Source organism: Microcebus murinus, chromosome 13 (assembly GCF_040939455.1).
Source record: "Microcebus murinus isolate Inina chromosome 13, M.murinus_Inina_mat1.0, whole genome shotgun sequence".
NCBI classification, from domain to species: Eukaryota; Metazoa; Chordata; class Mammalia; order Primates; family Cheirogaleidae; genus Microcebus; species Microcebus murinus.
Window position 1 is genome coordinate 80912983 of NC_134116.1, and position 12350 is coordinate 80925332.

Here is a 12350-nt window from a genome sequence, read left to right on the forward strand (position 1 = left end):
TATCCTGATATGTCTCTCAGGATATTATTTCTTCAGCCAAGTTTAATTTTCTTTTAAATTCATCCTTTAATTTTATTTTTAGTCGAATTTCCATTTGATTTTTTTATAGTTAATATGCTAGAATTGTTCAATATCTTGAAATTCCTTAAACATGTTAATTATAGTTATTTTGAAGTTCATATCTGGTAACACCATTATCTGAATGTCCTGTGGGTCTATTTCTAAAGTCTGTTTTCTCTCTTGGTTTTCAATCAAGTCAGTCTTCCCTAATATTTATTTCTTCATTTGAGTGTGAGATATCTTTTATGAAAAACTAAGGCTCTGGTTGATATCTTTCTCCAGAGAAGGCAGTTAGGTGTTAGGAGCATATCTCCCTAACTTAATTGTGGATTGAGGTAAGTTGAGGCCAGGATTGAGTCCTTACGAAGACTGGTCTGTTTCTTGTTACCATTGTTCCTGTGATATTGCCTTTAAGGATCCCATTTGGAAACCTGGAGCAATTGCCAGGCCCTGAATGCCGAAATTTTCCCTGGCACTCTGAGTATGGTAAAAGTCCTGCTTGTCATTTTAGCCAATTAATCTGTGCTTTTGAAATAAGCAGGTGCTTCAAAGGGAAAGTGGAGCCAAATGTAAGGCTTTTATTTCTGGGTTTCCCTTTTACCTGGAACTTGGCTCTGTAATTCTTCACTGTTTGGATGCTTTCTGATATCTTCAAACAGATTATATTTTACCCTTTTCCAGCCTTTTTAAAGTTATTGTCAGCAAAAGGATTTGTCCAAAACAACCTAGTCTACCATTGCCAAAAGTGGAACTGTCTACAGGTAATTTGTGTATGTACGGCTGTTCAGTGCTGGGCCCTGGGGTCTGGTGGTAAATTTGACCTTTCGGAAACATTTTTCATGTTCCTTCTATTAGTGAATATTTTTTCTCCTAATAATTCTACGTAAGTGTAATTTGTGGTGCCATGTTAGTCTTCTAGCTATGACCAGAACACATAAGTGTTTGTAGTCATCAAGTCAGACCAGCGTATATGTGTGGCAGTCTGGCGTGGCACCATATTATCATTTTGCTTACTTTTGTTACCGCATATATTGCCTACCATAATATGGTTACGTGTTTCTGTTTCTACTTCCCTAACAGGACATGTGTTTCTCATTTATTTTTAGAGATAGGGTCTCACTCTGTTGCCCACACTAGAGTACAGTGGCACCATCATAGTTCACTGCAGCCTTGAACTTCTGAGCTCTCAAGTGATCCTCCTACCTCAGCCTCCTGGGTAGCTGGGACTACAGATGCATGCCATCATGCCCAGCTAATTTTTCTATTTTTCGTAGAGACAGGGTCTTGCTCTTGCTCAGGCTGATCTCCTCAAACTCCTGGAGTCAAGCAATCCTCCCTTCTCAGCCTCCCAAAGTGCTAGGATTATAGGTGTGAGCCACTGTGCCCAGCCTGAATCTCATTTTTGATGTCAATTTTGCTTTATAGATTTTTACTTTCTGTATGGCATTCCGGGTAACTTCCCTAACTCTATCCTCTAGTTTACTAATTCACTCTTCAGCTGTATTTATTCAATTGCTCAACCTATTAAGTTGCTTTTCTTAATTTCAATGACTTTAATTTCTAAATGTAATTAGTGCTTTTTCAAATCTATGTAGTTTTTTCTTGGTTTGAGTCCTTTCTTATGCTTTGTTTTTTAAACCCTATTAGACTCTTTTAGTTATGTGAAGTTCTTGTTATCTGATCCTGGACTTTGTTCTGTCTAGAGGGTTTCATGTGTGTTGTAATTTTGGGTTGTGAGGTTTCTTCAGTGAGGCTCTTTGTGAATCTGAAGAAAGATTTGTGGCCTCTTTCAGCAAGTATCCTTCCAGAATTTTTTGAGTTTGCTTCTACCAGGTTTATCACTAACCTAGGGCAATCTTTATGTTACTTTGTCAGCTTTGTAGTGTCCAGACCACAGATATAGGAGAATTTTGAACCCCAAACCTGGGTAAAATTGAGGCTTATGAATATGAATTCATGTTAATTTATCCCTCCTTTCACTCTTTGACCTTTCCAATTGGAGGCCAGATCTAGTCCAGCTTCTCTGTCTTTGCCCTCAGCAGGTGGACTATCTTTTGTATTAACTAGATGACGGGTTCACTGAAAATACAGCCTTTTGAGAGTCTCAGTTTTATTTTAGTGGTCTTGATTCCAGCTCCCTGAATCATGTGGCCCAAGTATTCAGCTCAGCTTAGCTTTTCCTGAGGGATTTGAACTTCACTTTAGACTGCTGAAATCTACTCTCTACCCCAGATGGCCTCAGCATCAGCTCTAATGCTGGCTGCTGTGGTTTTCAGTGTCCTTGTTGATTGTACCTGGTGACTTTCCTTACCTTCCCGAGAGCTCAGCTCTTCATTCAGGAGGATGATTGGGTACAGAATTATGCAGTATTTACTACAAAGGGAATAAATACTCCCTTTTCTAGTCCATCATATTCCCAGAACCAGATGTCTTCATCAGTTTTTTGGTTTTAATGTATCAGCTATTAGGTTCTTTGTAAGAAATTAAACATCAGTTTATGAGGATAAACTCCATTGGAGCTACAGATCACAGGTAGGCCTGGTGCTGAGGATTAGCTTTGATTTTAGTAAAATTTATGAATGAGTCCTCAGCTTTCTGATCAACCTCGTGCTGCTCTGTAATCTCATATTGCTTTTTCCTGTGTCAAAGATCTCACCTCCTGGTGTCTGGGTTTCAGCTGCTGCTCATAGTAGTAAGGCTCAGTAAAAGATGGTTTGGGATTTTCTCATTGCTGGTGTCAATCTTTGTGGCGGCGTCAGTGACATTTCTTGTGTGTTCTTTGCAAAGGAACTTGATTGAGGACCACAAAGGTCCATCACAAGTGACAAGCCACTGCTCAGCTGCTTCAGGAATTACCACCCTCTTGCCTCTGTGGTGCCCAGTAAGGAGGATCAGCAGGGTCCAGGCATGGTGCTGGCCCGCAGTTCTCTCGTGCTGACGCAGGGATTTTGCCATAGCTCAACCGCTTTCGAGACAAGTCTTCAGCAGGATGATAGCCAGGCATTTTGCAAAGTTTAATCACCTGGGCACTACCAAGTGGTTTTGTAACAGTGGCAAGAACCTTCTCCTTTTCAATCCTGGATTCAGTGGTTGAGTCCTTCCTCGTGTGCACGGCCTTCCTGGGATACATCGCAGACGGGAATATCTGCAATTCCTCCCACAAGGTTTTGACTGCAGTGGGGCTTCCCCTCAAGGGCTTTTAGCCCCAACGCCGCCCTTTTCAACCTTGCCACTAGCACCGGCCACCTGGGCTCCAGGTTTCTTCTCCTTCGTAGCCGGCTTCTCGACTTTTTCACCTACCACCTTGCAAGATGGGAAAGAGCCCTTCCTCAGTTTTATGGGAGAAGTTTTTATTAGCACACATTCTCTTGTTTCTAATTTTTGAAAAGTTTGGCATGAAGTTGCCTACCCACCTTTGTTTTCAGGGTCATGTGTGTTTTCTTTTTTTAATTGCTGCTGGGGCACCTGTGGGGAAAATCTGGCAAAGGATATTTTTAGTTGAATTCTATCAGAAGCCAAAGGTCAGTTTTATGAAACAAATACAGACAAACCAATGAATATATGTACATCTATATTAGCTCTTTCTAAATTAACCAATTGTCTTTAATGATGGGAGGCCAAAATACCAGGGCTGCCACTGAACAGAGCCGTACCCTAGGATCCCAAGTGCCCCGGTCTTGTGCTGCTTTGGGGTGCGAATGGCTGAAGCGGTGATCCTGCCACACCTCCTCTCGATTCTCAGCCTTCCCGAGAAACTTCGCGGTTTTGGGGGTGGGTCAGACTCACATTTAAGGACTTGAGGGGGAAACAGTATGTGCCTCTTTATACAGTATGTGGCATGGAACACACTGCTTGGTGGCTTTCTGAATGCTTCATGGAGCAGGAAGGGGCAATCCTAGTAGTCCCGGTAATTCATGTATGATCCATGAGTATGCGCTCACTGCCGCAGGCCGCCGTTATGTTAGAAATTGAGGGCTGGATTATGGCAAGTGTTTGTACTAGCAACTCTTGACCCATAGAAGAGATCAAATAAGGATTGTTCAAGAAAAAGCAACTTGATTCCATTTTTAGAAAGAAAAATTTAAAATAAAATGAAACATGTTTATTGTAGATAGAACTCTAAATCTTTCTTTAAAAAAAGTGTGATTTTGGTTCTCTTCCGTGATATAAGGAAGGAGAGATTAAATGGATAAGAAAGGAACCAGGAAAAGAGAGACTAACATAACATCTACTTGCTAAAGCTTAAAAAAAGTGTTTAAAAAGATAACTGTGTTAGTATTTTTAAAATAATAAAAATAGCCAGATTCCTACCTAAAGTTTTGTAAGCTCAGCCAATCTTAAAAATCTCTATTCCTAGTAAAAATATTTTTCTTTACTGCAAACTTCTTGTCTCAGCAACTAGGGAGAGTGTAGAACCTTAAGATGAGAAAAACTCTTTCAGAGTATCTCACACAGAGAACAAGGGTTGGGGAGGATGTGGAGAAAGGGAACCCTTGTCTACCAGTTTACATTAGTAAGTTAGTACAGCTATCTCAGAGAGCAGCACAGAGGTTCCTCGAAAAAATTAAAAATAGAACTGCCATGTGATCCAGCAATTCTTCTGGATATATATCCAAAGGAAATGAAATTGGCATGTTGAAGAGATGTCTGGACTCCCGTGTTCATTGTAGCACTATGCACAACAGCCAAGATGGGGAATCAACCCAAGTGTCCGTCAGTGGACGATGGATGGATAGAGAGAATGTGGTGCATACACAGTGGAATACTCTCCAGCCTTTAAAAAGGAAACCCTGTCATTTGTGACAACATAAATGAACCCACAGGACATTGTGTTAAGTGAAATAAACCAGGCACAGAAAGACAAATACTTCATGATCTCACCTATATGTGGAATTTTAAAAAGCGGACCTGATAGAAGCAGAGAATAGAGTGGTGGGTACCAGAGGGCTGGGGAGGGTGGTGGGAGAGTTACTGAACGCTGAAATACAAAATCTGGGTTAGGAGCAATAAGTTCAGGAGAGATCTATTGTACGTGGTAGCTAGAGTTAATACAATGTATTATATACCTGAAAATTGCTAAAAGTAGATTTGTAAATGTTCTTATCACAAAAAATTATGTGAGGTAATGGATATGCTAATTAGCTTGACTTAGCAATTCCACAGTACATATATCAAAATATTATATACCATAAATATAGTTTTTTTATTTGTCAACTAAAAATTAATTAGAAAAAAAGAGTACCCAACAGACTTTTCAAAGCTATGTTGCAATTTTGCAACTATATGTAAAAATAGCTTCCCTCCCAGGTTTCTCATATGGACAGATGGATTCAAGGTATAGATAGCTATTGAACATACTATTCCTGTTGTAAATACTATATAATTATTTTATAGTGAGATGATATGGTTGCAAGTGAAACTAGTTTTATGGTACTATAAAACCTGAGTTTTCAAAAATGGAACATTTATAGAAAACAGTGGTTGTCATCCTCACAAGATAACTCAAATACAAATTATTCAAAGCAATAATAAGGTGTTTTGGCTAAAAACACTTAGTTAAACTTATCTCAACAAGAAGAATAAATTTTAAATTCCATGTTTCCCACCCCTAAACCTCATAAGTAGGCTCTCTCCTCGCTCTCTGCTGCTTTGACAATTGCCACATCATAAACAGGTCACTGTTGGAAATGCATTATGTGTCCAATCTAGAGCCAGAAAAAAAAGGTTATACAAAAGAGTTGTGTAGTCCTCTCAATCTTGATTGTTAATTGGAATCTAAAGATATTCCTCACTTATAATAAATGGTCTCAGGGTTGCTGGCTACTCTGAGTTACTGATGTCCTTCATGGCAACTTATTAATTTTCCATTTTTCTTCTTAAAAATTTACTCTTCATGCCTTAAAGATTCTTTCTCCAATTTTATGTTTCATGTTCTTCCCAGCACTTTAAAAAAAAAAAAACAAACTCATATTTAAAACTCTCACTTCTTCCTCATGAGAAATATTAGAAATGCAGTAAAGCTATATGATAATTGCAAGCCTAAATGAAATATTTTTATTGTATTTTTCATGTCAAGCATTTTAGCCCAATTCTAAATGATTTCATAAAAGGCACAGGAAGACTCACTGGAATGAGGATGGGAACAGACACATGATCAGCATAGCCACTGTTGCCCGTGCCACGTGAGCTGCCGCTGGGCTCTCTGCGGTCACCCTGCGAGGGGACCGCTCCGCAAAGTAAACACCAGTAATCCTGCACCCGGAACACCTAAGCCCCAGGAAGTCACATTCCTAAATACAGTCTGCGCTGAGTTTTGCTTTGTTTGGAAAGTAAAGACTTGGGAAAGGTCTCTCTGGATTTGCTATAATTTGTTCTAAGTTATTGTAGAATATGTATAGGATTTGTAATAGGCTTTAAAAAAAAAAACGAAACTTGATTTTTAAGGGAAAAGATGAGCCCCTGGTGAGGGCAGAGTGCAGTTTATTGCCTGTGGTGTTGAAAGCTGATATACTCTTTCCCTTTTTTCTTAACACGTTCATACTATAATTCTTCTAGCCCAAGAAGATTTGTTTTTTGGATAATTATGATGTCCAATGCTTAAGAGGGATAGCCGTAGCAGTCTGTGAATCTGATAGATTAAAGATCGTGCTCTTGAGAGAAGCAGCGGGGTATTAGAGGAACTGGGGGTATTAGACAGATTGAAGCAGGAGATGTCCCTAGTGCTAGCAGACTTTATAATAGAGATCAATCACCTCCATCTCCAACCTGCGCGTGAATTTCCTTCTGCCATAGTTGCAGTGGGATTCTAACTCATCTTTTTCTTGAAATGCCTTAAGTACTGAAGTCTTCTAATTTGTTTTTTCTTTCTGGAAACCACATTGAAGATTGTTTCCAGCTATTTGCACTAGCAAACACAGATTTTCTAGCAACAGGGTGCCTGTTTAAAATGCTTGGATTGATTTTGTAATAAACCTGAACAATGTTTTATTTTCACCATGGAAATACGTGTTGGCAAATGTATGTTGCATAGCGAGAGGACAAGCTTCAGAAGTGAGGACTCACCTGGCATCCCCATTCCCTGGGAATTGTCTAGTGAGCTGACTTGCTGTGGCTGTGCCACTTTTCCAAAACACAGTCCTAATGAGTTGAATTAACTACCCAGCCAACTTTTGCTACTAATAAAGCACTAAAGTTTATTAATAACCTACTTAAAAAATAAGTTAGAATTATGTTATACCTGCAATACTTTTTCTTCCTTTCCAGAAGGGAAGGGAAAAGAGACAATGTTTAACCTTAGCCTCGGCTCTCAGCTCCTGACTGATATTCCTCAGCCAGTAAGAGTTATTGTATTGTCTGTCAAAATCTGGGCATTCCCTGGAGGTGGCTGCACATGAGAATATTTATTTTGTGCTACATCTCCCTCTCACCTCAAAACAAACAAAACCCAACAAGTAAACAAAAGTCAGTCCTTTGAAAGATGCTGTCAAAGTTTAATTAAGTTCAAACTGATTACACTCAGCAGTGATAGCATTTTTGCTAACACTTCACATTTGGTGGCTGTCTCCAGCAGGGGCCCCTGAAAGAGCTGAGATGAGAGCGTGTGGGGTGGGCCCCACCTGTAGTTTGGAGAGCAAGTGCAGCTAAGGCTCAGTTGTCTCATTGTTTGACATTCTTCCCTGCCTTTCCTCCCAGCCCCTTTAGGGCAGAGAGAATGACTGCAGCTTCCCTGAGCTTTGTAGTCAACTGCAAGTGAGGAGGGTTCTGATGAAGTGTGTCAGACTCCCTTTCTCAGACCAGGGCTATCCCAGTGAATAGCAAGGAAATAAACTCAGGTGTGACAGGGACAGAGGCCCTTGTAACCCCCACGGAGCTCATCCAAGACAATTGGGTTACTTTTAAAAACAGCAATAAAACTTCAAGCAAATGAGCCATTAAAAACCCTTACATAATTGTAGCAGGTTTGAGTTTCCTCTGGTTCAAGGTTTCTTGCCTCTTTGATAATCAAAGGATCTGAAGGAAGGCATAGAATTTCAGGGGAGAATCTGCATGACAGGCTCACAATAAAGCTATTCATGACGACTCTTTTATTAGCTTGAACAGGATCCGCATCATTCTTAGTCTCTGGCTTTGCTACAAGGCCCCATTTAAACTGAACCCAGCTCGCAGACTTAACTGATCCACGAATGACTCGATACAACTGGCCGGCTACTGTAGCTCTCTTCCCCTTGTGATAAGGGAATTTAACACAATGGGCTTTACAGTTCTTAAATGACTCCATTTTTTTTTTCTTGTCTTTGAGATGTGGTGTTTATGTGACCTTTTGTTTTTAATAAAATTTCACATGGTTTGGTTATATTTTTATAAAGTATAAAAAATAAAAAATGGACTCCCTACCCTCAGAATAAAACTTGGAGATGATGTAGAAGCAAAATTCATGTGTCTTACTATTTACATGGCTGATTTCAATATATTAGATCAGGCATCCTCAAACTACGGCCCACAGACCACATGCAGGTCTTTTTTCCCGTTTGTTTCTTTACTTCAAAATAAGATGTGCAGTGTGCTTAGAAATTTGTTCATAGTTGTTTTTTTTTTTAACTATAGTCCAGTCCTCCAACTGTCTGAGGGACAGTGAACTGGCCCCCTGTTTAAAAAGTTTGAGGACCTCTGTATTAGATATTCTTACCTATTAGATATTATTAAATCAAACTTGAAAATCTTTTATTTTTGAGGGGTGATTCTGATATAATTGCTAGTAGTACTTCAACATTGAATTTCCCTTTGCGTGCTTCTGGTTATCTGCTGGTGTTATGCTATCTTCACTACCTTGCATGTAAATTTAGCATTTCCAGGAAATTGGCCAGGTGGTTAGAGACCATGGAATGACCACAGTGCTAACTTCTCATTTTTCCCATCAGGGCACATTTGTTTTGTCCCTGAGTAGCTGGGAGGGGAGGGGGAAGCTGACATGAGGGTGCAGAGGAGATCGCGGGCACGTTTGCTAGCACAGCACACTGAGTACCGCCACCCACACACTGGGTACACGCCTCAGAATAGTGGTTCTCAAACTTTAGCCAGAAAAGGAATCATCAGAATGCTTATTGAAATTGCAGATGCCTGGACACCTCCCCCCCTCCCAGACTCTGATGCAGTAGGTCTGCGATAAGGGCCTGCGAATTTGCATTTTTAACAAGCTCGCAACTGATTCTGATTGAGTGTTACTAGACCACACTGAGAATCATCATCCTCAGGTCGCCAGGGAGTGTTGGGAGTCCACACCGTCTCCCCTACAGCACCTGTGGCCCCCAGGTGAGCAGGGACCCACCTTGGGCAGGAGCGACCCCTGGTGCGATCCCCGGAGGTGCAGGTGGCAGGGAGGGAAGGACAGCTCTAGTGTGCCCAGTGTCCGGGCAGCTCCAGCCACCGCCTCCTGTTCCCCTGCCAGCCCCGGCAGGGCAGCGTCTACTGCGTCCTCACCTTCCCAGGAACGCACCTCACCCAAGGGCCAGCGCTGGGGTGTGAAGGTGGCATCTCCCTCCCTCCCCAGCTTTGTAATTAGAGTTTCAGAGTGGTGGTTATCTGCAGTGTTTAATCCAAATTTGCTTCTCTGTCCCCTCCCTTATACCCCTATTAAAGTAATTTTAGATTTTTAGAAACAAAGGTCTTTTTCAAAAGTACTTCTAATTAGACATAGATTCTCAAGGAGCCTTTGGCAACAAAACAAAAATAAACAAATAGGACTTAATTAAACTAAAAAGCTTCTGCATAGCAAAAGAAACAATCAACAGAATAAATAACCTACAGAACAAGGAGAAAATAATAGACTTCAGAGACTCCAAAGGTGGGAGGGAATTACCCACGAACACGTTTATTCATTGCATGAGGATGAGATTTTCGCCTGAAGACCAGTTGATCTGATGGTCGGGACAGATATGGGAGTAAGTGCTGATGACGACTGCTGATGTTCCAGCAGTTTGCCCGGGGTGCTGCTGGGTGTTCTGTTTGTAGAAGCCACCCCCATATGGTTGGCAGGCTTTACTATGAGAATCTTCAGACCTATTCAAAACTAGGAAGCGCTGCAAGCTTCCAGGTATTCATCACTTACTTTCCAGAGATAGCAAGATTTTTCGTGTTTCAGCAGCCCTTTCTTGTTCAATTGTGCTGGTGTTTTTTTTAGGGGAGAAAAAAGTAAAAATCCATTCATCTGTTAAAAGGTTCATAGCTGAACCCCCTATAACAAAAAGCAGATTAACAGGAGAAGAGCACACAGATCTATTTAACAAGCTTTATGTGACAGGAGCCTCAGACATGGAGACCCAAAGGCACAGGGAACTTACGTATTTTTATGCTTAGGTACGAAGAGTGGGCAGTTGTTTAGAGATGTGTTGGACAAAGGGGTCTGATCTAATGGCGATAGACTGGGGGGAACTTGGCAAAGCCCGAGTCTGCAGAGATAAGGACTTTTCTCTTTTCCTCTGGGAATAGGGAGGGCACCACTGGAGTGAGGGTCATGTGACCTGCTGGGCGGGGGAGAAGAGCAGGAAAAGGTCAGAGAGACCTTCTTGCTTCAGCTGTTTTCTCAAATGCCACGATGCCATATTTTGGGGTAACATGTCCTGAACCCCCCATCATTTTCAAATTAGTTCACTTTGGTAATGAATCGAACAAGACCTGCTTTGCTTGGAACCTGACTGAACACAGTGATCACAAGTAGTAATTTAACTATGTTCTATTTCAGGAATGTGTTCCAGAAAACCTAGAGCTGAAGAAGAAGATCTTCGCGCAGCTGGATAGCATCGTGGATGACAAGGTTGTCCTCAGCAGCTCCAGCTCTTGCCTCCTGCCCTCCAAGCTGTTTGCCAGCTTGGTGCACGTGCGGCAGTGCCTGGTGGCTCACCCTGTGAGTGTCTTAAACCTGGGGGTTCACTGAGTCTCGTCCGGGGGCCATAAAGTGTGACTGACCCACTAGAATTTTGAATTGCTCTACTGAGATAAGATTCACATACCACACAATTCATCACTTGAAGTCGTACAGTTCAATGATTCTTAGTATATTTTCAGAGTTGTGGAATGGCAGCGTTTTAAAAAAGAATTTATCCAAAAATTCTTTTTTTTTTTTTTTTTTCCTGTGTACCTAACGCACAGTGGAATTAGCAATGCTGTGAGGCTTTTGCCCTTAGGTGACTTTACCGTGCAGCAGAGGAGGCTAATGACTAACCAAGGAATTCCACTAACAGGGTAAAAGTGCTGCATTAAAAATGTATACACAGAGGAGGGTTTTATAGATGTCACTTGCACTGTGTCATTTGTACTGTGAAGTTTACTGAACACAATTCAGAGTAGCATTGGGTGCATTAAAATGCAGATTCTCAGCCCTCTCCTGGGATTCTGATCCAGCAGGTCTGACTGAAGCCCCTTTTCCCCTGGCTGTCCCTCCCACCCATCTGTCGTGTTATCCATGCAAGCTTGTTTGCTGGGAGCACACGACGAGGTGTACTGGACAGTGAGTTCCAAGCGAGTTCTGCATGCCAGCGCCCAGCGGGTCTCTGAGGTTAAGGCACTGATGGGAGGGAAGGGGATGAAGGAGGAGATTCAGGGATCACTCCGGGAAGACATTTGAGTCCCAACTGTGAGCTCGGCATGATCTTGGAGAACCAGGACAGCCTGTTGGGACAGGTAAAGCCGACTTAGCTCCAGCCGTGGTAAACGTGACGGTGTATGATGGTGGCCACACCCTGGCACCACTGGGTCATCAGAGGTTCAGGCCGGGGAGAGGTGACACAGCCAAGCTGGGGCCAGCCTGGCTAGCGTGTGGCTGGGCTGATGAGGGGAAGAGAGGGTTTGAGGCTGGGGGCGAGCACCACACACACAGACCCCAGGGCAAGAAGAAGCTCGATTGAGCGGGAGGGAGCACATGTGCCTGGGAGCCGTGGGGAGGCGGGAAGGCTGGGGGATGCTCGGCTTACACAGACGCAGGAGAGTTACTCCGAAGGATCGGGACGGCGCAGGCGCAGAGCAGCCACGTCATGTGCCAGCGCTGCCTGGGGAGGTGACGTGACGGCCTGTCCTGGTGTGGACGTGGCTCAGAGAGGAGCAGGACGCAGGCAGTGTTCCAAGCACGAGTGGCCTGCTCTCAGCCGGGGAAGTTTCTCTTAGCAAGAGCAGTTGAGAGTGGGGAGGGGTCAGATTTGCTCAGGGAGGTGAAGAGTGAGCTGTGGACCTACCGGATTTTATACGCTGAGCAGAGGGGCAGCTTGGACTGCTGTGAACGTGGCTGTGTGGTTCTGGGC

The 12350-nt window shown here is 42.6% G+C and overlaps 1 protein-coding gene across 1 annotated transcript in view; it reads left to right on the forward strand.

Moving 5' to 3' along the window:
• Nucleotides 1–12350, forward strand: part of CRYL1 (crystallin lambda 1) — a 91087-nt gene that overhangs the window by 59018 nt on the left and 19719 nt on the right. The window contains exon 4 of the mRNA XM_012778651.3: nucleotides 10799–10960. Coding sequence (XP_012634105.1) covers nucleotides 10799–10960 — 162 coding nt within the window. The remainder of the gene's footprint in view (nucleotides 1–10798; nucleotides 10961–12350) is intronic.